The following is a 26,055-nucleotide window of genomic DNA, read 5'->3' on the forward strand; positions in this document are numbered from 1 at the left end:
GAAATATCAAACTGTGAACAACATCAATCAGCTTGTAGCTGAGAAGTAAAGTTAGAGACAACTGTGAAAGAGTACAATGGCAGCAATAGGAGATGGCTACAATGATCAGAAACCTAGTGTAGTAATTTCCTCCAACTACCTAGGGGTACAAATGACCTCAATTAAGCTAAATGGGAGAACTATGTTCCATGGGCTAAATATGTGGAAGTTTTTCTCAAGGCAAAGAAGAAAGTAAAGCATGTAAGAGATTAGAAGCCACCGGTTGACTCTCCAGGGTTTGATGATTGGGAACAAGAAGATGCTCAAATCGTGACTTGGCTATGGAATAGTATGGAACCCAAAATCAGTGCCAACTTCATGTTCCTTGATACAGCTAAGGATGTATGAGAGTATGCTAAGAAGCTATATTCTAGACAAGATAACACAACAAGAGTATATCAACTGTATCAGGAGTACTTTGATTTACAACAAGGAACCAAAACACTAGAAGAGTACTATGCTTGCATGAAGAATATAAGGAATGAACTCAATGTCTATCATCCCCTTACTTCAGATATTCAAGTTCAGCAACAGCAAAGGGAGCAGCTAGATGTTACAAGATTTTTAGTGGGGCTGAAGTCAGAATATGGACCAGTTAGAACTCAAATATTGGGGGGCTCTACTCTTCCTATACTTGAGGAAGTATTCTCAAGACTTCATAGAATTTCTTTGGGCCAGACAGAGAACCCCACACAGTATGATAGATCAGCACTTGTGACAGCTAGAGGTGGTGGACATAGTACAAGAGGGGGAGGTCATTCCAGAGGGGGTCGTGGCAATCCCATGATTAGTCGAGGTGGCCGTGACTCAGGGGGAGGCCGTGGGAGAGGAAAAAACAACTCTACAAGGAAGTGTACTCATTGTGGTAGGGATGGACACACAGTGAATTTCTGTTATGACCTACATGGTCCTCCCTCTAAATGGGCTAATCATGTTGTAGCAGGTGAGGTTGCTATTAGTGACAGTAAACTGGAAGACCGAACACCTCCCACATCTACATCTACTTCTGGGAGGGAGATGGTGAGTTTTCCGCGTGATGAGTATGAACGGTTCCTTCAAACTACTTCACAGCATACCACTGCCACATGCCCAATCTGGTATTGCTTGCATGTCATCTAAAACTCCTTCCTGGATTATTGACTCTGGAGCCTCAGATCATATGACTGGGACTCCAGGTGTGTTCTCTTCTCTTTCTGAAACCTCCACATCACAAACTGTTACACTTGCCAATGGGTCCTCATCTCCCATCTATGGTGTCGGTAATGTTGACTTGGCTTTTGTCCCCTTATCATCTGTTTTATACGTACCTAAGTTTCCATTCAATCTTATGTCTGTTAGTTAAATAACCAAAGCTCTTAATTGTTCTGTTACCTTCTTTCCTTTCACTTGTGTTTTTCAGGATCTCAAGACGAGGAAGAAGATTGGTGGGGGGCATGAAGCTGGTGGATTGTATTACCTTAACGGCGGTGGATCTTCAATTGCACTTTAGACTTCCCTTACTCCTCTACAATGGCATTGCCGACTAGGACATCCATCTCTCAAGGTTCTCAAGATGTTGGTTCCATCATTGAGCCAGTTGTTAGTTTTACAATGTGAGTCATGTCAGTTTGGTAAACACCGTCGTGTGTCCTTCAGTCCAAGAGTTGAGAGTCGTATGTTGAGTCCTTTTTCTTTGGTTCATTCAGACGTTTGGGGTCCAATAGTCTTATAATGGGTACAAGTATTTTGTCTCCTTTATTGATGATTGTTCAAGAATGACATAGATTTACTTAATGAAAGAAAGAAGTGAATTATTTTCCATTTTTCAAAAATTTCATGCTGAAATACGCACACAATTTGGTGTCCCAATCAAAGTTCTTCGTTCAGATAATGGTCGTGAATACTTTCTTACTACATTTCAACAATATTTAGAACAGCATGGCATTATTCATCAGACCTCGTGTGTTTTCACCCCTCAACAAAATGGGGTGGCTGAACGGAAGAATCACCATCTTCTTGAAATTGCTCAATCTATGCTTCACCACATGAATGTTCCTAAACGGTTTTGGAGTGATGCTGTACTCACTGCATGTTTTCTCATTAATCGGATGCCCTCTTTTATTCTTCATGGTCGGTCCCCCTTCTCCTTCTTGTTTCCCACTTTATCTCCGTTTCCATTAACTCCTCATGTATTTGGTTATGTGTGCATTGTTCATAATCTGAGTCCTGGAATAGACAAGCTAGATGCATGCTAAATTAAATGTGTCTTCCTTGGCTACTCTCGGACTCAAAAATGGTACAAGTGTTATAATCCCATTGCCCGAAAGTGCTATGTCTGCCATGATGTCACCTTTTTTAGTCTGTCCCCTTCTTCTCCAGCCATGAAGCACCCTTGTCCTCACCCTTACCTCATCTTCCTCTTCTTGTCATTGATTCAGTTCCAGAGGCTGTTGTTGGAGTAGACTCATCTCCTCATCCAGTGTAGGTCACCACTGAACGACCACCAATCCGGCAAGTGTATACACATCGAACGACACCAGCCCCTCCTCCCGCTTCTACCTCATCTGCGGATCCTCTCATGGCTCCTATTGCTGAACCTTCAGATCTTGACCTACCCATTGCCTTACGAAAGGTAAACGTAGTTCTACACTCTATCTCATTTCCAATTTTGTTTCATTATCTCGTCTTTCTACCTCACATCGCCAGTTTGTTTCACTTTTGTCTTCTATTTCCATACCTAACAATGTTCAAGAAGCTCTTAGTTCACCTGGATGGCGGAGGGCAATGGAGGAGGAACTTTCCGCTCTTCAACATACTCAAACGTGGGAACTTACTACTCTCCCACCTGGTAAGCATGTTGTGGGCTGTAAATGGGTGTATACTATGAAATACTTGCCAGATGGTAGTGTGGAGCGTCTGAAGGCCAAACTTGTTGCTAAAGGTTACTCACAGTTGTATGGTGTGGACTACATGGAGACATTCTCTCCGATGGCTAAAATTGGTTCCGTTCGTGTCCTAATTTCCTTGGCAGTTATGTATGATTGGCCTCTCCTTCAACTTGACATAAAGAATGCCTTCCTCCATGGTGATCTAGTGGAGGAGGTATATATGGAGCAACCACCTAGGTTTGTTGCTCAGGGGGAGGGTGGTAAGGTGTGCAAGCTGAAGAAAGCAATTTATGGGTTGAAGCAATCTCCACGTGTTTGGTTTGGAAAGTTCAGCGAAGTGATGAAGAGTTTTGGAATGAAGCAATGCCAGGTTGATCACTCAGTGTTCAGCTATGACTCAGAAGCTGAGAAGATTTTATTAATGGTCTATGTGGATGATATTGTCATCACTGGTAGTGATAAATTGGGGATTAGCAAACTAAAGGTATTTCTGCAAAATCATTTTCAAACAAAGGACCTTGGAACATTAAAGTATTTCTTAGGAATAGAGGTTGCCAAGTCAAAACAAGGTGTGAATCTGTGCCAAAGGAAATATGCCATTGATATATTGGAAGAAACAGGACTGTTAGGTGCAAAACCGATTGAGACCCCTATGGAACCAAATGTTAAGTTGAGCAGTGATACAGGAGAAGTATTTGAAGATCCTGAAAGGTATAGACGACTAGTGGAAAAGCCGAACTATCTGACTATCACGAGACCCGACATCTCCTTTGCAATCACTGTGGTGAGTCAATTCATGCAGAACCCCCGTATACCTCACTGGGATGCAGTCCTTAGAATTGTGATGTATCTGAAAGGAGCTTCAGGTCGTGGGCTATTGTATAAACCAGGAGAAAAACTTGAAGTAGTTGGGTATACAGATGCAGACTGGGCAGGCTCAGTGAGTGACAGAAGATCTACTACAGGCTATTTCACATTTCTAAGAGGAAATCTTGTGACATGGAAGAGTAAAAAGCAGACGGTTGTAGCCAGAAGCAGTGTTGAAGCTGAATATAGGGCCATGGCTCACACTACCTGTGAATTAGTGTGGCTGAGGAATCTCCTACAAGAAATTGGGTTTCACATGGATAAACCTATAAAATTGTACTGTGACAACCAAGCTGCACTCCATATCTCATCCAATCCTGTCTTTCATGAGAGAACAAAGCACATAGAGGTTGATTGCCACTTTGTGAGAGAGAAGGTTCTTGCCGGAGAGATAAATACAAAACATGTGGGCTCCAATGACCAGTGGGCAGATTTGTTTACAAAAGCTCTAAGCTCAGGGAAAGTGAACTATCTATGTAACAAGTTGGGATTATATGACATATTCTCCAGCTTGAGGGGGAGTGTTAAGATGTGCCGAATAGGGGTAGTTTAGTCTTCTTCTGTTTATTAAGTAACTTGCTTATGTGGCAGTGTTATTAGAGTTACTCTGCCCCACACTTAAGGGCATTTATATCTTTGTAAACATTATTAAAATCTAATATAGATTAAGGGGGTCGACTGGATGGGTTAACCATCAGATTTTCGACTGACCCTTCTTCTTCTCTTCTTCTTCTTCTTCCTGTTCGGACTACTGTAGCAGCAGTCGAAACACTACCCCTTAGATGTTTGGCACTTGTGACACCTATCAACATAGTAAAACACATCCTTTTGTAGCATTGGCCAAAAGTATCTTTTGGAGACCAGTTCAAGTGTCTTCTTGCAACCAAAGTGTCCCTTGCAATGCAAATCAGCAATGAGTAATGCCCTCAAAGACCTTGATGGAATGCATAACCTATTGCCCATGAATAAGTAACCATCATTCCACACAAACACGGCTCGAATATCCTTGTCACCTACTGCTTAGCTTCTACAAATAGGGCCAAAATAAGGGTCATCTTGGTATTGATCTTTGATGGAGCTGAATCCCACAACATTAGTAAAATTGTAGTCACCAAGTGAACTCTCCTACTAAGAGCACCGGGTACCTAGTTTTGCTGTCCAACCTTATGCTTCAAAACAAAATGATATTCTTGTAGAAAATCAACCCATTTAGCACGTTTTCCCTTTATCTTCTAGTGAGAGTTAAGGTGTGTCAATGAATACAACACAAACTCCCATTGGATAAGGTAAAACTCAACATCATAAGTGGAATACCAACTAGTATCATTGAGTTTCTCACTAAAGTAAGCAACTAGACGGCCTTCTTGGCTGATGAAGGTATACTTGGCAGGCCTCGGATCGTGCCACATGGCATCAGCCAGATTAAATCCTAGCCGCACATCACCAACTACCTCCAACCACTCCAAGGCAAGGCCGGCTATAAAACGGGGTGCTCATCTCAAGGTAAAGATACTTACTCTCTTGCATTTAGAATCCCAAGAGAATTATCATTATCTATTAAGGACTAAGCTCTGAGCCCTCATCTCCAACCTGGTCCAACCCCTCTTTAGCACTGGCCTAACTTGAACATTGGAGTCTTTGCCCCTGGGATAACACCAAGGCCTCTGATGTGTACTCTTCTCCTGTTTACAGGTCGGACCCATCGGCCTACGACACCAGCGAAATTCCCTTGTTTCCCTCGGCCTCATATTTGGCAGCAACAGGATGCACCACATTCAACTTCAAAGAGCTTGTTAAAATCAGGTAAAGCCAGTACTAGAGCCTTGGTCATCCTCATCTTTAGCTCTTGGAAGCTTTTCGCAGCCGCGGGAGTCCAAGTAAACTCACCTCCTTTTAACCACTCAATAATGGGTGCCACAATAATGCTGAAATTCTTTATAAACCGACGGTAAAATGTTGCTAGCCCATGGAAGCTACGAATTTCATTTTAAGGTTTTGGATGTTGTCCACTCTCAAATAGCTTGAATCATTTCTTGATCCACTTCAATCCCTTTGGCTGAAACAACATACCCCAAAAACACCAATTGATCCGTCATAAAATTACATTTCTTCAAATTTATATATAGTTGATTTTGTCTCAAGACTTGCAAGACTGCTCTTAAGTGTTCTAAGTGGCTGTCATGATCTTTGCTGTGGATGAATATGTCATCAAAATAAACTACCACGAACTTCCCATAAAAGGCCTTAGAACTTGTCTCATGAACCTCATAAAGGTACTAGGAGCATTAGACAACCCAAATAGCATAACCAGCCATTCGTAAAGACCTTCCTTAGTCTTGAATGCGGTTTTCCACTCATCCCTCCCTTAGATACGAATTTGATGGTATCCACTCTTCAAATCTACTTTGAAAAGACTTGTGAGCCAGCCAATGTGTCTAACATGTCATCAAGGCGAGGTATGGGAAACTTGTACTTAATTGTAATCTTGTTAATAGCATGGCTTTCAACACACATGCGCCAACTACCATCTTTCTTTAGTGTGAGCAAAGCTGGTACAGCACATGGACTCAAGCTCTCACGGATCAGCCCCTTCTTCAACAATCTGTTACTTGTCTTTGGAGCTCCTCATGCTCCTTAGGGCTCATTCTATAGTGGGGTAAGTTAGACAATGCTGCTCCTAACACTAAATCTATATGATGTTGTACATCTCTTAGGGGAGGAAGGCCATTAGGTAATCTCTCAGGGCTGATTACGTGTTTATGATGTATTTCATTATTGATGAGGTGGAAGTGCAGTTGTATCACACATTGTATATACACTATTATCATATGTGCAACTTATGTTTCTGCTTTTGTGAGAGGGACACAATTGTCCTTTCTCTTTATTGTGTGTGTATATAGACTTGGATTCTTATATTCAAATTGCTTCTGATGGTAGTCAGACACTCAAAGCTAGCAAGGTTAGAACTTAGAAGTGGAAGGGAGACAATAGACTAGGGGTATCGCCTAGGCTATAGGCTTCTTTAACAATTCAATACAGGTAATATACTTACCATGCGAGGGGTCTCTTGTGGTGGTTTATATGAGCATGTAAATAGTTCTCCCGTGACGAAAGGATGCCTTGAAGCCTGCAAGGAAAGGAACTTGGATTTGAATGTCTTACCACATTGAAGAACAAGAACCACAGAGAAGGACTAGAAGAACTATACTAATAATTGACATAAGTCAATAACCTGCAAAGGTGACCATCGTTTTGCTGGGTCAAACTCAACAAGTCCTCTCAAGAAATCAATCAGTGCTAACCGAGTTAGACTTTCTGCAAAATGATCTTTATGAGGAAGTTATCAAATCTTAGAAAAATTATACTAATTGTCCAACCCAGTCATGCAAAGAATGAAATGGCTAACCTTTGGAAATCTCCTCTTGAGGCAAGTTTCTTCTGTAAGGGTAGCTTGTAACAATTTCCTCGAGCTTCATATGATTAAAATACTCTTTTCCTATTAATGGTTTCTTCAACTCCCTCTAAACGGTCAAGGCAGAAGCAAAGGAAAGAAGGTTAGGATAACAAAGAATTTTGTAACAATACAATATCCAAAATTGTAGAGGCAAGGTACATAAAGAATAAGGTAGAATGTGAAGCAAACTAGTCGGTATACTGTGTATTTAATCCAGTTATTTTGTTTACTGAAAAGAACACTTACAGCTTCATATTCCTTTTCGGTCAAAGCTTGGTAAGCACTTTCACCACTCATGGTGGTCTCAATGTTCTCAAAGTGATAAATGCTCCCAACACACTTAAAGAACTTATTTGTGTTCTTTGCCTCCTTTAGTACATTTTCAGGAGGTTGCCCTCTACAAAGTTGAAAAGGATCACAACAGTTAGCAACCAACAACATCAAGTTGCCTATGTTTTTCTACGTAAGATAGTTTTACCCATTAAATTCAATAATCATGCATAACATGCAAACCATGTACGTTATTCAATAATCATGCATAACATGCAAACCATGTACGTTAAATGGAAAACTCATACATAACTACAGGCCTTGTATATGACATACAACAAATATTATCTTGTCTCTCTTTTATTCCATAAATATTACTGAAATATTTCGATTATTATTTAAATGAAGAGATCAAAATAACAGACTATCTTGTTCAAATTCTTGTTACATCAAGAAAGGAAATTTAAACCTACTATCAATTACCAAAAATAAGTTGCTTAACCACACCTACAAACAGAATATAGCAGACTATACCCAAGAATTTCAATCATTCTCCTTAGAAGATCAAATTCAGATGCTCCAGGAAACAGAGGCAGCCCTAAGAACAACTCCGCAACAATGCAGCCAAAAGACCACATATCAATGGCAGTAGTATATCTGACAGATCAGTGAAGGACCAGATAGCATAAACATGTTACAGAAGTACCAAAGTATACATGTACCATTCTCCATGTGATGGATCCAGAGAATCCCCTATATGCTTGATGCCAATGCAAGCTCTCCATGTGGCAGAAATAGGTGGGAATCATCTAACAAGCTTCACTAATTATCCAACAAGAAAATCATTTTTCCAATACACATACACACACTCGCTTACATCTATACATGTCTACAAAGATTATAAAAGTTGTTATCAAGAATAAACATATAAATATATATCAATAAAATTTGAAGCTCTGATGTTACATGCTTTTCTGATTGGTAGATATAAATACCCTTAAAACAATAAAATGTACTATAAAGACTGGAAAAGAAGATTGTTTCTACAAGGTGAAATGCTTTGCCTTTAAATGGTCTACCTTTCACTTTCAATTAACAAAGATAGACCTCTATAACTGCAAATTTGGACATTTCATCCATAAGGATACTGATACCCAAGAAGAACTTCTGGAGACCTGTAGTAACGGCTCTGCAGCAAAAGGGCAAGGAAGTCAAACAAAAGATGGAGAATTCCCTGATGTGACACTTCCACAGGTTTGTAAAACAACCACATCATTAAAATAACGACAAACTATGTAAGCAAATGTAAACCTGAATGTATGAGTAAACTGTACGATCCTCCATACACGCGGATCCAAAATCAATAATTTTGATTTCTGCTGGCTTCAGACTGTTAATTCCAAGACTACATTTAACGTTTAAAGAAGAGGTATGCATCCCTCAAAATCTTAATCTCCAAAATTGCCAAAACAATTAGCTCACCTTGTACATAGAAGAATGTTTTCTGGCTTCAGATCACAATGAATGACCCCAGCATCTCTCATTAGAACCAACGCATGCAAAATCTAAACAAATAGAGAAGAGAGAGAGAGAGAGAGATGCATGGTAAGGGCACTAAAGGAATGGCATATATTTGTGTGAACCCAACATTAAATTGTATATTCCATCAACTACATTTATAAGCAGAGTTTAAAGAAAAAAGAAAAAAAAAAAAGAATACCTGTTTTGATAATAACTGGACAATGTTCAGAGACAACCCCCTAAACTGGTTTATCTTGATGACTTCATATCTGTATTGCCACAAAAATCATGTCAAGTTTTCATCATAAACAATATAAAACATTAACTGGTAAAAACACAATAAAATAAATCAATTAGCCCAATCAATGGATTTCAAATTTGAACTAGTTGTTGAATAACCTACAGGTTTGCACCAAGCAGTTCAAAGGAAATGCAGAGATGGCGTTGGTATACAAAGTAATCAAGGATCCGAACTATGTGGCTCTTATCTTCGGGGTCAAACTTCTTGTTTAACTGCAAAGGGCATAGCAATTTAGCTCATGTGGAAAAGGTTTCCTAAGATATCTAGCTTCAAGTAATCCATTTAAAAGAGTTCCTATTTTTTTTTATGAATAACATTTAAAAGAGTTTCATTACAGTGGTCAGAATGGAGACTTCAACTAGTGCTTGCTGGTAGTATGCCGGTTGGTTTTTTATGATCTTAACAGCAACATAACTGTTGGTGTCTGGAACCCAACATTTAGCAACCTGCCCAAAGGTCCCATGGCCAAGAACATCTTTAACAATGTACCTGCAAATGATCAAATGAGGTTAACTATAAAATATACGAGGGCTAAGCCAAGTTTTAACATGACATATAAGGAAATTTCACACTTTGTTATTTTATGGTCTAGTAATATTGAGTTGTAGCACAGGGTACTCTTTGTAATTTACCATTATTTTACCATTGAGTATGAACAAGTTTGAATAGTGTCAGAAGACCCACATTTGTGTTCTCCTCATATTGGTGCCTCTTCCAACTTGGCATTAAAGCAGATTGATTGTGATCTTCTATTGAGTTTCCTAACTCTACACCTGCTGGCATCAACCGACCATACAAATGGCATCAGCATGGTACTGGTCGGTCATTCCCAAGTAACCAGAAAAACTAAATCCCAATGATTTTTAACTTTTATTGGTGGTGATTTCCAACTTGTGTGCAAAATTCAAGGATTTTTCTTGGATTTTATTCTTTCAAATTAAAAAAAAAAAAAAATCAGTTTCTGTAGATTTGATTGGTGCAGGCAGATGAGCTGCTAAGGGGATTCAGATTTGTCCTTTTTAATCCAAAGGACAGTTGTGAATCTGCCAAACTTGGATTCACTAGATTAAATGGAATTTTGAGATTGTAGTGAAGACTTTTTCACTTCATTGTTTTCATGCTCAGGCTGAAAATTGCTTTCTTAGGATGTTCCGTGATGTGGACATTGATCTATGCTGACCAGATTGCATCAGATTTTGATGATGCTGAGGATCATTTCTAGTTAAAAGTTATTTCAATTGGAAGCATGTCCATGTTTGTTCATGGTTTTTCAGTATGAAACTGGAAATGAGAGTGATTTTTTTTCTTTTTTTTTTTTTGGTAATAAAAAAAAAAAAGAAAGAAAACTTTTATTAGAAGAAACAAACAGATGACAGGATATCACCCCCAGATTTAGCACCCCAAGACCCACCAAAATACAACCCTTCACCCTTTTTTTAAATACAGAAATCATTTCTCATGAATTACAAATAAACAAAAGAAACAAAGTCCAAATCCATCCCCACAACCCAAACAGGAACCATCAACCCCTTTTAGTAGAACCCAACCAATTATAGTTTTGGGCTATTGGCAAAAATCACCACTCAAAATTCCTTTTAGACTTTTCTTCATTCAACAGATATCTCTTCTCCAAATCCCAGGACAATTTCCTTTTCATTTCTTCCCCGCCTAAGTCTTAACACCAAAAACCCAAAAGCCTTGCTTGATCTCCGGTTTCCACTACCTTGTTTAACTCTGCTTTTTTTTTTGATAAATGAGAGTAGTTTTATTAATTCAAATAACGAAAATACAATCAGCCTAGGAGGAGGCACAAGATATTACCTGCCCTGAGGACTGAACCATGTACACTAAACACCCAAGCCTTGCTTGTCCAGAAAATCAGCCATTGCATTTGCTGATCTGCTGACCCACTGAAACCTGACAGTCATATTTCTTGTCATCCATTTAACTTTCTTTAACAGATCCCTATAGCATCAACAAGCTGTTTTTGGGCTTATCATCCAGCCCACTACTACCTTGGAATCCCCTTCTACTAACAAATTGTTCACTCCAATTTAACTAGCCATTTGTATACCTTGTACCGCTGCTAGTAACTCTGCCCTTACAGAATCACCTTCACCCACTGGTCCTGAAAATTGAGACAACATATTGCTGTCTTTGTCTCTCAGAATCCCACCAATTCAATTTTACCACTCCATTCGGTGGGGGTTTGCATTCAACTTGTGATTTGTTCTTGGTGGAGACTGTAGAAGCCATCGCTGCCCAGCTTCTCCTCAAGTCATCAAAGGAGCAATCTGCCAACAAATGTGAAGATTTTAACCATGAGATTATCCTTGTCAATATGCATTCCTTGATTTCAGCAAGACTTCTTTTCTTTTCTTGAAATATTCTAGCATTTCTCTCATTTCTCTCCTCCCATAATATCCACAAGGTAGCAGCTCTGATACATTTCCACATTAGCTTGCCTCTTTTTGTCAATCTCCCAAAAGCAGCCAGAGTGAACAGCAGCTTTACTTCAGAGGGCAAGTTCCACCTGCACCCAAATAAGGAAGCAACCCAGTTCCAAATATTGGCAGCAAAGGAGCATGATATCAGCAAATGGTTACAGTCCTCACCCTTCACTTTACATAGAAAGCACCAATTTGGGGACAAACACATAAAAGGTTTCTTCTTTTGCAAGTTTTCCACAGTATTGATCTTACCATAATAAGCTTCCCAACAGAACACTGCTATTTTGGGGGGTATTGGCCTTGACCAAACCTCTTTAACAGGGAAGACCTGAGAGGAGGGGTTGGAGCAAAGGGCTTTATAGAAAGATGCACAAGTGAAGGAGCCAACCGGGGGTTAGGGACCAGACCCTTTTATCCGGGTTAGGGGGGTCCAAACACACCGAATCTAGAAACAACAATAGCTCTGAAACACAATGAAATTCTCCATCCCTTCCTCTTTGAAACCCAAAATCCCAGAGTGAAGGGAAACGATCTTTAGGGGTTGAGTGCTCACCCATCCCGGGGGGAAAGGAACCAAGAAATGGGTTTCTTTTTAAAGAGGGAGATGGAATAGAAAGAAGGGAAACGATCTTTAGGGGTTGAGTGCTCACCCAAATATCTTCCCAAAAATGAATGGAGTTTCCAAAACGAGCACCATACCTTACAAATCTGAGGAATTTAGGGAGAATACAAGAGATGACCTTCCAAGGAGTTGTGAGGATAGCCCTTCGGGATACCCCTACATCCCAACCTAATTCATAACAGCCATAGATACTTTTCACTACTTCATGCCACAACCTCTCCCTCTCCAAGGGCCACCTCCAAAGCCACTTACCTAAAAGAGCCTCATTCTTACTCACAACATTCCCTAAGCCTAGGCCTCCTTTTTTGCTCCGACTCACCACCTCCCACCTAATCAAGTGATCTTTTTTCTCTTCTCCAGGTTCCCATAAGAAGTCCCTCATCAGTTTTTCCAACCTCTTCGCCTCCCTTTTAGGAATTCTAAAGACTGGCAGGAAGTATAAAGGCAAGTTGGCTAAAGTTGCTTTAATCAAAGTAACTCTACCCCCCACGGAAATATAGTTTCTCTTCCAAGCTGCCAATCTTTTTTCGAATTTTTCCACCACCAAGTTCCAGAACCTACTTTCCTTTGGATTTGCACCAAATGGAAGTCCTAGGTAGGAAAGAGACCACTGAGAGCAAGTGCATTCTAACAAGGCTGCTATAGCTCCTCTATGTTCAAAGGAACTCCCACAACACAGCTCTTCTCAAAATTTACCTTCAAATTGAGGCCCTCTCAAAGTGAATTATTAAATCCTTCAGATTCTTTACCTCCATCAGATCACAACCTTCGCAAAAGATTATTATGTCATTTACAAAATGAAGATGGGTTACTGAAACTCTATCTCTAACTATTCTCCACCCTCTTAGAGATCCGGCTCTATCCAATTCTAAGAGGAGTCTACTAAAATCATCAACAACTAAAGTGAAAATGAAAGGTGACATGGGATCACCTTGTCTCAGACCGCTACTAGCTGGGAAAAAATCATTGACTACCCCGTTGACTAGGATGGGGCGCTTGACTAGGATGTTCAACTTTGCTTTCTTTTCTACCTCTCTAATTCTCCACAATTTCTCTTCTTCTGGATTGTCTTCCCTTGGAACCTCCTCCTATCCCATTCTCTCTTCTTCTCTCCGCAAAAAAGTCTTCTATTTGAATTTAGGAAAAGACCCCACATCCTTTTTCCTAGCCTCAAGCTTTGACTTAGCTAGGGAAACTTGCAAAGTTAAAGCTAACTAAAGAGATGTCAAGTTTTACCATTCCTTGGGAGACTAAAAAAACTTGCAAATTTTAAAGGTAACTAAAGAGACACTAACAGGTGCTTTAGGTAACAAAGCTAGTATATGATCTGATAGATGCTTGGCATTTGTATGCTTCAAACATTTCATAAATCAATAAAAATAACTAACTCTTTTTTATTAATAACAAAAACAATTTCATTAATAAAGAACAATTAAGCAAGGATATAAATATCAATACGATACATCCGATATAGGGTGTATCATATTGGTATCAGCAAGAGGGCATATAGGATACGCTACGACTAAACCTGTATCCCCTAAGTTTCGCATATCGAAGCGATACGCATTCGTATTGGCCCATATCATGTTATATCGGCAATACGCGTCGATACAGAACAATACAGATCAATGTCTTTCTATTCACGCGTTAGTTGTAAAAATGCGACTAAAGTGATTCAAACCCAAATCACCCAATGCTAGAAGCCTTATCCATGCTCTTAATCCACTAGACCACATTTTGTGCTATGACAACAAGTGAAATAGAATATTATTTTATCAATTCTAGTGTCCACATGTAATGCGAACAATCCAATTCAATAAAAAATAATATTCAAAACTAATATTTTGTAAACTACTAGAATAAATAATTTCTTAAATCCACATTTATATCAAAAAGTGGTTTTTAATCTTCTACAAAAAAAAAAGTGGTTTTTAATCTCAAGAAATTCATATGAATAAAGATATTAATAATAGAATAAATTATTAATTCCTATTTTAATTTGAATTAAATAAAAGTATTATTTACAAAAATAAAAATGTTATTTACAAAATACTCAAGAATATAACATAAATTGAATTTGTCAAATCCATTATTCCGCATTTATATCAAAAAATGATATTTTTTATCTCAAATTTAATGGAAAAAATGTTAATAATGGAATAATTATTTTAGTAGTTAAAAATTATGAATTTGTATACGATGTGTATAGAAAATTTAATATACTTGATATATTTTAAGTTAATATTATATATTCTTATAAATTTTTAAATGATATTTCAATTACATTTTATAATAACATGTTTAGTGTTTACAAAAATAAAAATATTGTTAACTAAACATTCGAGAATTAATTCTTAGTCGACATTTGGTTAATATTAAAATTTAAAAATAATAAATAGAAAATAATCAATATAATAATTTATGTATAATAGTTGCATATGTTTTGTGCCTTTTGAATTTAGAAAATAACATAATAATAGCATTATGCATGTATCAATTTCTAAAAAATATATATAATATGTTCTAGGATTCTTGATTGATACATTATCAATAAAATTTTATGATTTCTATGCATCCCACTGTATTAAATGTAGTATATTTCTTCACATATACCTTTAGAATATACATTTTCTATATATTTATACATTAATTATGGCTATTTTAATCTTAAACATAATTTATTAATATATTTATGGAATTTATATGTATTTTTTGGCCTGTCCATATTTTTCATCTATATCCATGTGTTTCCAAAGCGTATCCGTATTTGAGTGGTCTGATACGATACTCAACACTGATATTTTAATCCTTGCAATTAAGTACAATGAATAGGGAGAGAGATAAACTCTCTTGGCTCTCCCCAAGGAAGTATCAAATTACAATATAGCCCAAAACAAATTGTTCCTTCCCACCAAATTGAATGTCACCTCTACCCCTTGTAATAACATCACCACCTTCCTTTTCTTAGCACCACCTCCATATTCCTCATCCTTTCGGAGCCAATTAATCACCAGCTTTCAATCTCCTTCAATTGACAATTTTCGAAAGTTCAAGTCTTTTGCTTTTTGAATCTCTTCCAATACAGCCAAAATTGCAAACCTCAATAAGTCACCTACTCCAATTGGGCATGAATAGATAGATAGCAATGACCACTCCTTGCTCATTTCTAAATAACCCACCTATGTCAAACGGACCTAGATTACCTTCACTACTTTCGTCAAAGTTAATTGGGTCCACATGGCACCCCACGTGTGGGCCCATGTGGGCTCTCATATGTCAAGATGTGGTGATGTGGCAATTTTTCATTGAAATGTATAGAATAATATGTGAAAAGCATTGTTTATATGTATAAGTGAAGTGAGGACTAAAATTGTCATTTATGCCAACATAAGCGCTTGTGGGGAAAGTAGCTCACTAAACATCCCCACCCCATTAAGTGTTTAAAAAACACAATAAGTGATATAGCAAGTGGGTCACCAAGCGGCCTTAAGTGGTGATTAAAATAAGCACTTACAATAAGCACTTGTGCAACAAGTACATATTTTAACAACCACTTATTCACCAAGCAGAGCCTTAATAGCTTCACCATATGGTGTGAACAAGCAATGCCTAACAGCCTCCTTAGTGGGAGAGGAATCAGCTTCCTCCCTCCATTTCCTCATCAATTCACATCCTAGAATGTCTTTAAAGAGGTCCAGCATCTTCACCTAATGAATCACTCTAATGGTAATGGCTTCAAATCTTTCTTCATCTAAAATATCTGGTTCCTCTCCTCTCAAATCGACCAATAGACTCGGCTTTTATATACCTCCACAATATTCTTCTCCTCTTCTTTGGCCAACTTACAAACGTTGTACATTAGGCGAAGGGTTCAACCTGCACCCAAACAAAGAGAAAAACCAATCCCAAATTGAAGAAGAAAAAGGGCAGGAGCTTGATAAGTGATAGCAATCCTCACCATTAACTTGGCAACGAGAGCACCAATGTGGGGAAAGGCACCAGTTAGGTCTTTTTCTCTATAGTAAGGCATAAGTATTAACTCTTTCTAGATCAAGGTTTAAAATGTCGATGTCGATGGAAATGTCGCCTACCAAAGTATATGACATACGTCGGAAATGTCGGAAATGTCGAGGAGAAATATTGTAAAAATTAGAGACATTGTGGAAATATTATGAAATATGTGGAAATATGCAAAGATATTTTGTAAAATGATAAAAGAAGCATGAATACATATTTCTAGACTATTATCTTATTCCCAACCATTATATAAAGCTAAGAAACTAAGATCAATAACAAATTAGTAAATGACAATTTACTGATTTATTATGCATTTTGATGTTTTTACAAGGTTATCTGATATTTTCTTTTCTTATTTTTAATTCTGATTTATTATAAATTCTAATATATTTATTTCACACTAGTAAATAGAAATACATTTATTCTGATTTTTTAAATATTAAAGTTCCAATACATTATGTTTTATTATAAATTTAATAAACTGATTCTCCTTTTTGTAGTATTAAGATTATGATAAATTCTGATTTCTTATAAAACCTAATGAATTTATTATGATTTTTAGTACTAAATTTATAATAAATTATGATTTAGAATAAAATTTATTAAATTTATTTTTATATTAAATGTAGAATATGATTTATTATAAAATTTAATAAACATTTTCTGATTTTAATAAATATTTTAAAAATAATTAGTTAATATTTTATTACTTGAAAAATATTTTACGTTTTATATTATAAAGTAATTAATTTATTCTTTTGTTTTTATTTTTGTTAATTCTTTTTCATAAATATTTTATAAAAATACTAACTAGTTAACATTTTCTGTTTTTTATTTTTGTTTTCTAATGAATATTGTAATTTTATCTCAAATATTAGTTTTCTTATTATTTATCCATTTTAGTGGCTTTTGTAGTGAGGATCTACATTATTGTTGTAGACCTTCATGTACTGTGATAAGAGTAAAATAAAGATTGTATTTGTAAGTTTTCATTTATGAGGTCTATAATATTACAATAGACCTTCTTGCATTGTAACATGTTTATATAAAGGTGTTTTAAAGATCCCATTTTAGGGCTTGCTATTGTGATGGTCTATAGGCTTCCATAGACCATCATGGACTATAGCAAGTCTTTAAAGTTTAAATAAACTTAAGGCTGAGGTTTCAATTTCATTGAATGAACTTCAGCCTCCTCAACTCTCAAAGAGATAGTGTGTCTGCAACCAGTGAGCAGCAAACCAGCCCTTCAAGAAAAAAATAGAAGATGACAAAGAGCATTCTCCTCACCTTCCGCTGCCCCCCCCCCTCTCTCTCTCTTCTTTTTTCCTAGATTCTTCATGGTTATTCATCGTGAGAGAGAAATAGGGTTATTGCATATCTGAATCAAGATGAGAGAAATTTCTTCAAGGTTTCATAAGCTGAACGTCCTCCTCCAAGAAAAAGATATTTCAGCGCATGAGCACTCTCGTGCTTGGTTAGATCTTGGGGTTGTACTCCAGCTCCAAGTACACAAGCTAAAACGTAAAACCCTCTTCTTCTTTTTTATCAAAAAACCTTCTTCTTTTTCCCCTTGTCGACATATACTTGGAAATATTTTGATATATTATATATTTTTTTGTTTTTGGGAACGATATGGTCGACATTTACCGAAATGGTTGAAATATCAACCGACATATTGTATTTTTTTTAATTCATGTAAAATCTATGTCGTTGGGTCTCGACACCGACATATGTCAGGCAACATTTCCGACATTTCGATACATTTTAAACCATGTTCCAGATACACTTCCCAACAGAAACCACCCACTCTAGCAGACATAGGATTACTCTAAATTTCTTTTACCGAAAAAGATAACCCAAGACTATCACTCAACTAAATCAAGGAAGAGAAAAATGAAGCACATGTAAAGGTACCAGAGGGAGTGGGGTCCAAAGCCTCCTATCCCTTTTTGTACTATCCAAGCACACCCCTTCAAGACCTTGAAACAGGTTTAAAACACAAGGAATTTCACTCTCACATAACCCTCTTCTGAACCCCAAATCCCAATCAATACCAATTTTTGAATTAGATGGGACCATGAAACAAGAAATAGGCTCCATCCTACAATTGGATGTGGTAAAAAGAGACGGGAATTGTTCTTTTAATGGTAAATTGCCCATCCACCACCGTCAAGGTAATACAATCCATCGGCCTCATGCCCCCCACCAATCTTCTTCCCCGTCTTGAAATCCTAAAAAACACAAAATGAAGGGAAAAATGTAATAGAGCAAGTAAGAGTCTTAGTTAATTTACTGACAGACATAAGATTGAATGGAAATTTAGGTACATATAGAACAGATGATAAAAGAAAAAGAAGTCGTGTCAACATTACCAACACCACAAATGGGAGAAGAGGAACCGTTGGCAAGGGTAACAGTTTGAGATGTGGAAGTTTCAGAGAGGGAAAAGAACACACCTGGAGTCTTGGTCATGTGATCAGAGGCTCCAGAGTCAATAATCCAAGGAGAGGGTTTGGATGCCAAACAAGCTATACCTGATTGTGCAAGGGTGGTTGTAGTATATTGTGAAGTAACCTGGAGGAACCTCTCATACTCATCGCGCGGTACACTCACCATCTCCTTCCCGGAAATAGATGTAGATGTAGAAGGTGTTAGATCTGCCTGTTGGTTATCACTGACATCAACCCCGCCAGCTACTACATGCTTAGCCCATGTAGAAGGTGGGCCTTGGAGATCATAACAGAAATTCACCGAATGTCCGTCCCTGCCACAATGGGTACACTTCCTAGTAGAGTTATTTTTTCCTTTACCACGACCTCCCCCTGAGTCACGACCACCACCACGGCCAAATATGAAACCACCACGACCTCCTCGGGAGGCATGTCCTCCCCCTCTAGTACCACGTCCACCTCCTCTAGCTATCACAAATGCTTATCTATCAGGCGGCGTGGGATTCTCTGCATATCCCAAAGAAATCCTGCTAAGCCGTACAAAAACTTCCTCAAGTGTAGGAAGAGTAGAGACTCCCAATATTTGGGCCCTAACTGGTTCATACTCTGATTTCAACCCCACTAAGAACCTAGTGACATCCAGTTGTTCCCTCTGTTGTTGCTGAACCTTAACATCTGGGGTGAGGGGATGATAAACATTGAGTTCATTTCCGAGGTTCTTCATACTGGCATAGTACTCTTTTAGGGTTTTATTCCCTTGTTATAGATCAAAATACTCCTGATAGAGCTGATATACCCTTGTAGTATTATCCTGCCCAGAATAAAGCTTCTTGGCATGTTCCCATATGTCCTTAGTTGTCTCTAGGAACACATAAAGTTGACACTTATTTCGGGTCCCATAATATTCCATAACCACGTCATGATTTGGGCATCTTCCTGTTCCCAGTCATCAAACCCTAGAGAGTCAATTGATGGTTTATCTTCCTTCACGTGTTTCACTTTCCCCTTTGTCTTAAGGAAAACTTCCACTAACTTGGCCCATGCCACATAATTCTCACCATTAAGTTTAATGAAGTCATTTGCACACCCAAATAGTCGGCGGGGATCATCACACTCGGTTTCTGATCACTAGAACCATCTCCCATTGCTGCCATTATGTCCCCCCATTGCTATCTCTAATGCTGAAATCTCAATCACCAACCAAATACTGTTGTCAAGGCAACACTACAGCACACTGATAACAATCTCACAACTAGTCACAATCAACACTAGATGTAGAGTAACACTCAGGTTAAAAACTAGATGTTCTAACCAGATTCAGCTACCATCCAGATTAAAACATTGATGAAGGCTAATAGGCTGAGGTATTCGAACACTTCTTTCAGCACAAAAAAAAATCCGTTCACACCACTACTAACACCCCAGAATTATTAGGCACCATTACAACAACACAACACTCAAGCAACCACACAAAAAATTCTGTTCACACCACTACTAACAACCCAGAAATAGTAATAACCATGACAGCACTGTAACAACTCGAGCAACCACACACAAACCCTCTTGAAATGGTTCAGTAGAGGGTAAACACCACAAGCACCACCACACGACTAGGGCTGCCACACACAGTTACAGCAGTATTAGGCTGATATCCTAGGGCTGCCACACCTTCCTAATACTTGTAATAGGGATTGTGGCAGCCTAAAAATAAATAAATAACAGATGCCGCAGCTTTCAGATTGTGTACCTCAGATTCGCAGCCCAGAGAAGAAGAAAAAAGGAGAAAGAACTTGAAGTCGCAGCCTACTTCTCCTTCGTTTATGGCTCTGATACCACGTTTTGACAGCTGTGTTTAGGTAGTTCGAACCAGTAGAGAGTAAGGGAGAAAGGAGGAGGAAGAAGAACAGTCAAATTTGATAACTAAACCCTTTCAGTCGACCATAATGTGGATTAGCCTCTGATTAGTTGGACAAAGACTAAACTGCCCCCACTTAAGTATGGGACAAGAAGTCTCTATTAAAACTGCCACATAAGCACATAACTTAACAGAAATAAAATGACTAATCTACCCTTATTCAGCTAGCTCTAACAGTAACAATTCTTCATTTGAAGGAAGCTAATGGAAATTAACTAAAAATCCAAGTGACATTAGTTGGGCAATAAATATGGTGAAGAAGAAACTTCACTTAACACTCAATACAGCTCCAAATCATGTGAAATCACTTTCTGTGGTTCTGCAAATATCAGGGAAACTGAATAGTTGCAGCCAAACCCTTGACAAAAATCTTATCTTGGTTGAGACATTGTCACATGTTCAGACTGATTTTTTTCATTTCCACTAAGAAAAAATTTGAGAAACAGAAAAATAACTTGAAGTGAATGGGTTTCTACACCAAAATCCATCTAAAATCACCCATGGGCAAAATCTAGAGTTCTCTGTTTCATGGATCATTGCCATCCATACAGCAGTGATGATACCAGCACAAAGTTGGGTGTGCAATCAACAGTCCTGATTGATGGTCTGGTACCAACGAAGGTTTTATTTATTCGAAAGCTCTTGATTGTAGAAGCTAGAAGAAGAAAAAGAAGAGATGAAGGAAGAGAAAAAAGAACAAGAATCCTTGGGCAGTCATCCCATTCATGTATTTAGAATGTAATAGTATAATGACAACATGACTATCACACATAATACTGTCAAATACAGATCTAAAAACTCAACAAACTTTTATAGTTCCAAAAAAACCAATACAGATAGAAACAAAGATATATAGCCATTAACAACTTAGGGGATGTTTGACAACATGGTTGGTTTTGTTTTTGAAAACAAAAAACAACTGCTTTTTTATTTTCAAAAACAAAACCAACTATGTTGTCGAACATCCCCTTAATCTTCAATTCCTTTTGCTTCCAATATCAAATTTTTTAAAGGGCATACTTTTAGTTGCAAACCATCACAGGAAATGGATGAGAATCTAAATGGAAATTTAAAAAAAAAAAATACATAACTATCAAGTAATAGAACCAAACCTTCTTTGTGAGTCTACATTGACCAAGACAAAGTTCACAGTCAAGATAAGATCTGAGTTTGCATTGTCATAGCCATCATTTAGCACTCCAACTGATGGGCTTGTTAGGTATCGTTTTGGATTCAGATCTTCAGAATACTTAAATTCTGGGTTGCATATTTGGTATGTCTCAACTATATCCCGTGTTAGTCTAGTAACAAGCTGCACAAGTAAAAATTAATATGGATCAATAATGCAACATCTCAACAGCCTTACAACATCCGAGTGGAGGAAAACCAACAGAAATATATAGGCTTTGACAAGCCCACTTTCACTAGATTTTTTTTTTTGGGGATCAATAACAGAAGAATTTCATTCATTAAGCAATACTGGAATGTACACAGCAGAAAAAGGAGAGATAAACTCTCTTATCTCTCCCAACTGAATGCATAGTATGTTTTCCAAGCACCTAATATGAACAATAAAGCTAACAACAGTCCAGGAATTTCTAAATAAAGAAATAGAAATAGAAGATTCATACTAATCTTTCTTTGTTGATAAGTGACTCAATAAAGACTGGTAGGTCTTCAGGTATCCAAAAGGTATTTGATTTTATTTGTTTTAAAAGTTGATAGACCATTACTAGTGAACAAACAACAATAAAGACTGATTTTATTCGTTTTAAAAGGAACGTCTGAGTTGGGAGAAGGGGTGAAGAATGGGGACTGGAGAGAACAAAGAACTCGTTGGAGAAGATTCCTGAAGATCGAAGCCAAACTATTTCTGTTTGACAAACTCAAAGGGGCAAGTAAGTTTTCACTAAAGATTAGAGAGGGGAAGAAAGCTATGGTCTTACTGGTTGGAGAAGAGGTGATAAACTGGTTCAAGCATTTCCTCATGGATGTCATTGGAAGCAGTGGAGAAAAGGATTGACACAACATGAAGTCGTTAGAAGGAACAGTTCAGTGCTGAGTTGAGGTGGAATACAAAGGGAGTTTTCATTGCTCTGGTTGAGAAATTCAGTCTTGGGGAGGAAGCAGATGATTTTTTTTCCTGAAGGCAAGAAAGGAGAATGTTGGGATGTGTTGTTAAAGGTGCTAAAGGATGCTGAGGCCCTAGGTTAAGTGCAAGAGAAGACAGTAGAAAGAGATGAAGAATCAGAGGTGAAGACCATCAAGAGGATGGAAAGTCAACAGGGATTGAAATGCATTGTTAGAATGTTAGAGTGATGTTCGGCTGATAAGAGTTCTTATTAGCCCATTCTTATGTTTAACTTATCTTGTAACTGGGCATGTGTTAATGGGCCTAATCCTGTTTAATGATTTAAGTCATCTGGGTGTCACATCACTAATCAGGGGCATCCCAGTAATTTCTTGTACCTTGTACTATATTCATATATAAATAATAGCATGGTCAACTAGCAAGTACAGTTCGACATTCACTACATTTCAGAGGTTCTCTTCTCTTCTTCGCTACTTTGAGTACAGCTCCTAAGATTATATGGTATCAAAGCATTAGCTTCTTCCTGGTTTCAGCCGGCGCACTCTCTCCTCTTGCTGTCTTTTCATCCTCTTTTCCTTTTATGGGTTGCTGCGGTAAAGACCTAGGGGTGTAAGAGAGTAAAGCAAGTTCGAACCTAGGGTTTCTCTTGGTTGTAGGACTCAAGGGAAGTAAGACCCAGAAGTAGATGTCTTACTAGGTTATTTCCAGCAAGTAGTAGCTATCTGGCTACTAAGAGAGGTTTGTATAGGACGGACCTAGTTGAGGACTGATTTCAACAGTCCTAGCACTAGCCGAAAGGAAGAGAGTCTCTTCTACAGTTGCAGTTTCGGTGCACCAGCAAGACTCTTACAGAACAGTGGTAAAGAGCCCTATTTTCAGGTCGGTTACCAGCCCTACTTCAGCACTGCACAGTTGCAGCCTCGAACTTTTACTTGCCACTGTACCCGAACTGGTTCAGTCCAAGTGAAGTCTATCTAGTGTGCTACCAGCACTGTGAACATTTCTATCAGCACTGTGAACACTTCGGCCAGCCCTAAACAGAACCACCTACAGCACTGTGAACAACTCTAGGACTGAAGTCAGGATGTCCTCACTATCCGGTGAAGTTTCCTCTAGAGATAACAGACCTGTCGCAAGGTCCTCAAACATGGAAAACCCTAATCTGAACAGTTTGCAGATTACAAGTGTGCTGCTGGATGAGTATAACTTCAGAGAGTGGTCCGTCTCAGCAAGGTTGTTCATTACATCTCGTGATCTTACAGGCTATTTGGATGGAGACAAGAAAGAACCAGAAATTGGCAGTCCTAAATACACCGTGTGACGCAAGGAAAATGCCAGAGTCATGTCTTGGTTGCTGGTCTCCATGACTCACCGGGTGGCTAGAACTGTTTATCATTTCTCTACAGCCGCTAAAATTTGGGAGAAAGTATCCAAGACATACGGCCAGAAAAAGAACAATGCTAGAATCTACAGGCTGAACAAGACATTGCAGCCCTAAGGCAAGAAGACATGTCCGTGGCAACATACTTTGCAACACTAGAAGGCCTCTGGGAAGAGCTTGACCATCACTCGATTTTGGATTGGAAAAATGCCAAGGATAAGGAGAGGCATGACAAGCAGATTGAGGAGGGCAGAGCCTCCAAGTTTTTGGCGGGCCTAGACCCTGTATATGAAGGTATAAGGTCACAGATTCTAGGGAGAGATGAATTACCAGAGCTTCACCATGTCTACTACTTGGTGAGGAATGAAGAAGCAAGGAGAAAGGAGATGCAAGTTGACTCCCAGACACAGTCAACAGAACTATCTGGAGAACATTCAGCCCTAGTCTCCACTAAGGGAAATAGATTTTCAGACAAGAAGTCCCTCAAGTGTACCCATTGTGGTGGTGAGAAACACACAAAGGAGAAATGTTGGGTCTTGCACCCTCATCTGAAGCAGTGGGAATCTTGCCACCAACAACAGTAGTGACAACTCAAAGAGTACTCAGACAGTGTCCTCTTCCACCATAAGGCAGGCTGCCGACTCCTCCGGACCAAGTACTTTGGGCTTCACAGCTAGTGAGGTAGAGATTCTCAGTCGGGCATTAGCCCGTCTGAAGAACAATTCTTTAGCTTCCACCTCTCTTGCCAAATCAGGTACAGCCTCTGCATATAGTGCAACTAGTTCCATTAATTCTACCTCTTGGGTGATTGATTCCAGAGCCACTGACCATATGACACATATGTCCTTATTCTCTTCATATCATTTGTTGTCTGGCTAGGATAAGATGAGAGTAGCTTATGGGTCTCTCTCCACCATCTCTGGAAAGGGGGTGGTTGACCTAAGCAATGATCTCTCTCTTAAATCAGTCCTACATGTTCCTAGTCTTACCTCAAATCTGTTGTCTGTTTCAAAGCTTACAAAAAATTTGAACTGCAGTATAACTTTTTTTTCCTTCTCATTGTGTTTTCCAGGACAGATTGACGAGGAAAACGATTGGGAGTGGTCATGAGTATGGGGGCCTCTACTATTTTGATGCAGATATCAGCTCAGCCTTACAAGCTTCTGATACTACTAATCCGGAAAGTGTGGAGTCAATAGCTAAGCTACACTTGTGGCATGCTAGGCTAGGTTATTTGTCTTTTTCTTCTTTAGCAATGTTGTTTCCCGAATTATGTAAGGGCATTCCAAGTCAGAGTTTAATTTGTGATGTGTGTCAAATGTCAAAACAATGTAGATCAATGTATCCAATTTCTAGTAATGAAATTCAAGCCCCTTTTGATTTGGTTCATTTTGATGTTTGGGGTCCTTCACCCATTGTTTCCATTGATGGCTTCCGTTACTTTATCAGTTCTATTGACCATTATTCTCGGTGCACTTGGATTTATCTGTTAAAAGGACGTGATGAAGTTCCTCGGATAACTATGATGTTTTGCAAGATGGTTGAAACACAATTTGATAAAAAGATTAAGCAATTCCGTTCAGACAATGCAGTTGAATACTTTGAAAGATCCCTGAACTCATTCATGGAAGATGCAGGCATGTTACACCAATCATCATATGCTTACACCCCTCAGCAAAATGGGGTTGCTGAGCGCAAGAAAGGCACCTATTGGAGACAGCTCGAGTCCTTCTTTTCCAGCACAATGTGCCCAAGCAATAATGGTCTCAAGCTGTACTCACTGCATCATACCTAATAAATTGGATGCCA

The 26,055-nt window shown here is 38.4% G+C and overlaps 1 protein-coding gene across 11 annotated transcripts in view; it reads right to left on the bottom strand.

Annotated features, from left to right (window-relative positions):
• LOC148864557 (dual specificity protein kinase YAK1 homolog) overlaps positions 1–22,252 on the bottom strand; it is a 47,245-nt gene extending 24,993 nt beyond the window's left edge. For 4 of the 11 annotated variants that reach the window (XM_088977126.1, XM_088977119.1, XM_088977123.1 and 1 more), the window contains exons 1-12: positions 21,886–22,252; positions 9,655–9,808; positions 9,422–9,531; positions 9,218–9,287; positions 8,980–9,062; positions 8,809–8,887; positions 8,646–8,686; positions 8,032–8,154; positions 7,474–7,624; positions 7,180–7,294; positions 7,006–7,088; positions 6,826–6,900 (exon numbers count right to left, since the gene is read on the bottom strand). In XM_088977126.1, the coding sequence (XP_088833252.1) occupies positions 6,826–6,900; positions 7,006–7,088; positions 7,180–7,294; positions 7,474–7,624; positions 8,032–8,154; positions 8,646–8,686; positions 8,809–8,887; positions 8,980–9,041 (729 nt within the window). In that variant the 5' untranslated portion in view covers positions 9,042–9,062; positions 9,218–9,287; positions 9,422–9,531; positions 9,655–9,808; positions 21,886–22,252. Of the gene's footprint in view, positions 1–6,825; positions 6,901–7,005; positions 7,089–7,179; positions 7,295–7,473; positions 7,625–8,004; positions 8,155–8,645; positions 8,687–8,808; positions 8,888–8,979; positions 9,063–9,217; positions 9,288–9,421; positions 9,532–9,654; positions 9,809–21,885 lie in introns of all 11 variants that reach the window. The other 7 variants (XM_088977124.1, XM_088977118.1, XM_088977121.1 and 4 more) reach the window with 3 other exon arrangements.
• Between the last annotated feature and the right edge of the window lie 3,803 nt (positions 22,253–26,055).

Source organism: Nelumbo lutea, chromosome 3 (genome assembly GCF_056320005.1).
Source record: "Nelumbo lutea isolate HS-2025 chromosome 3, American lotus-T2T, whole genome shotgun sequence".
In the NCBI taxonomy this organism is placed as follows: domain Eukaryota; kingdom Viridiplantae; phylum Streptophyta; class Magnoliopsida; order Proteales; family Nelumbonaceae; genus Nelumbo; species Nelumbo lutea.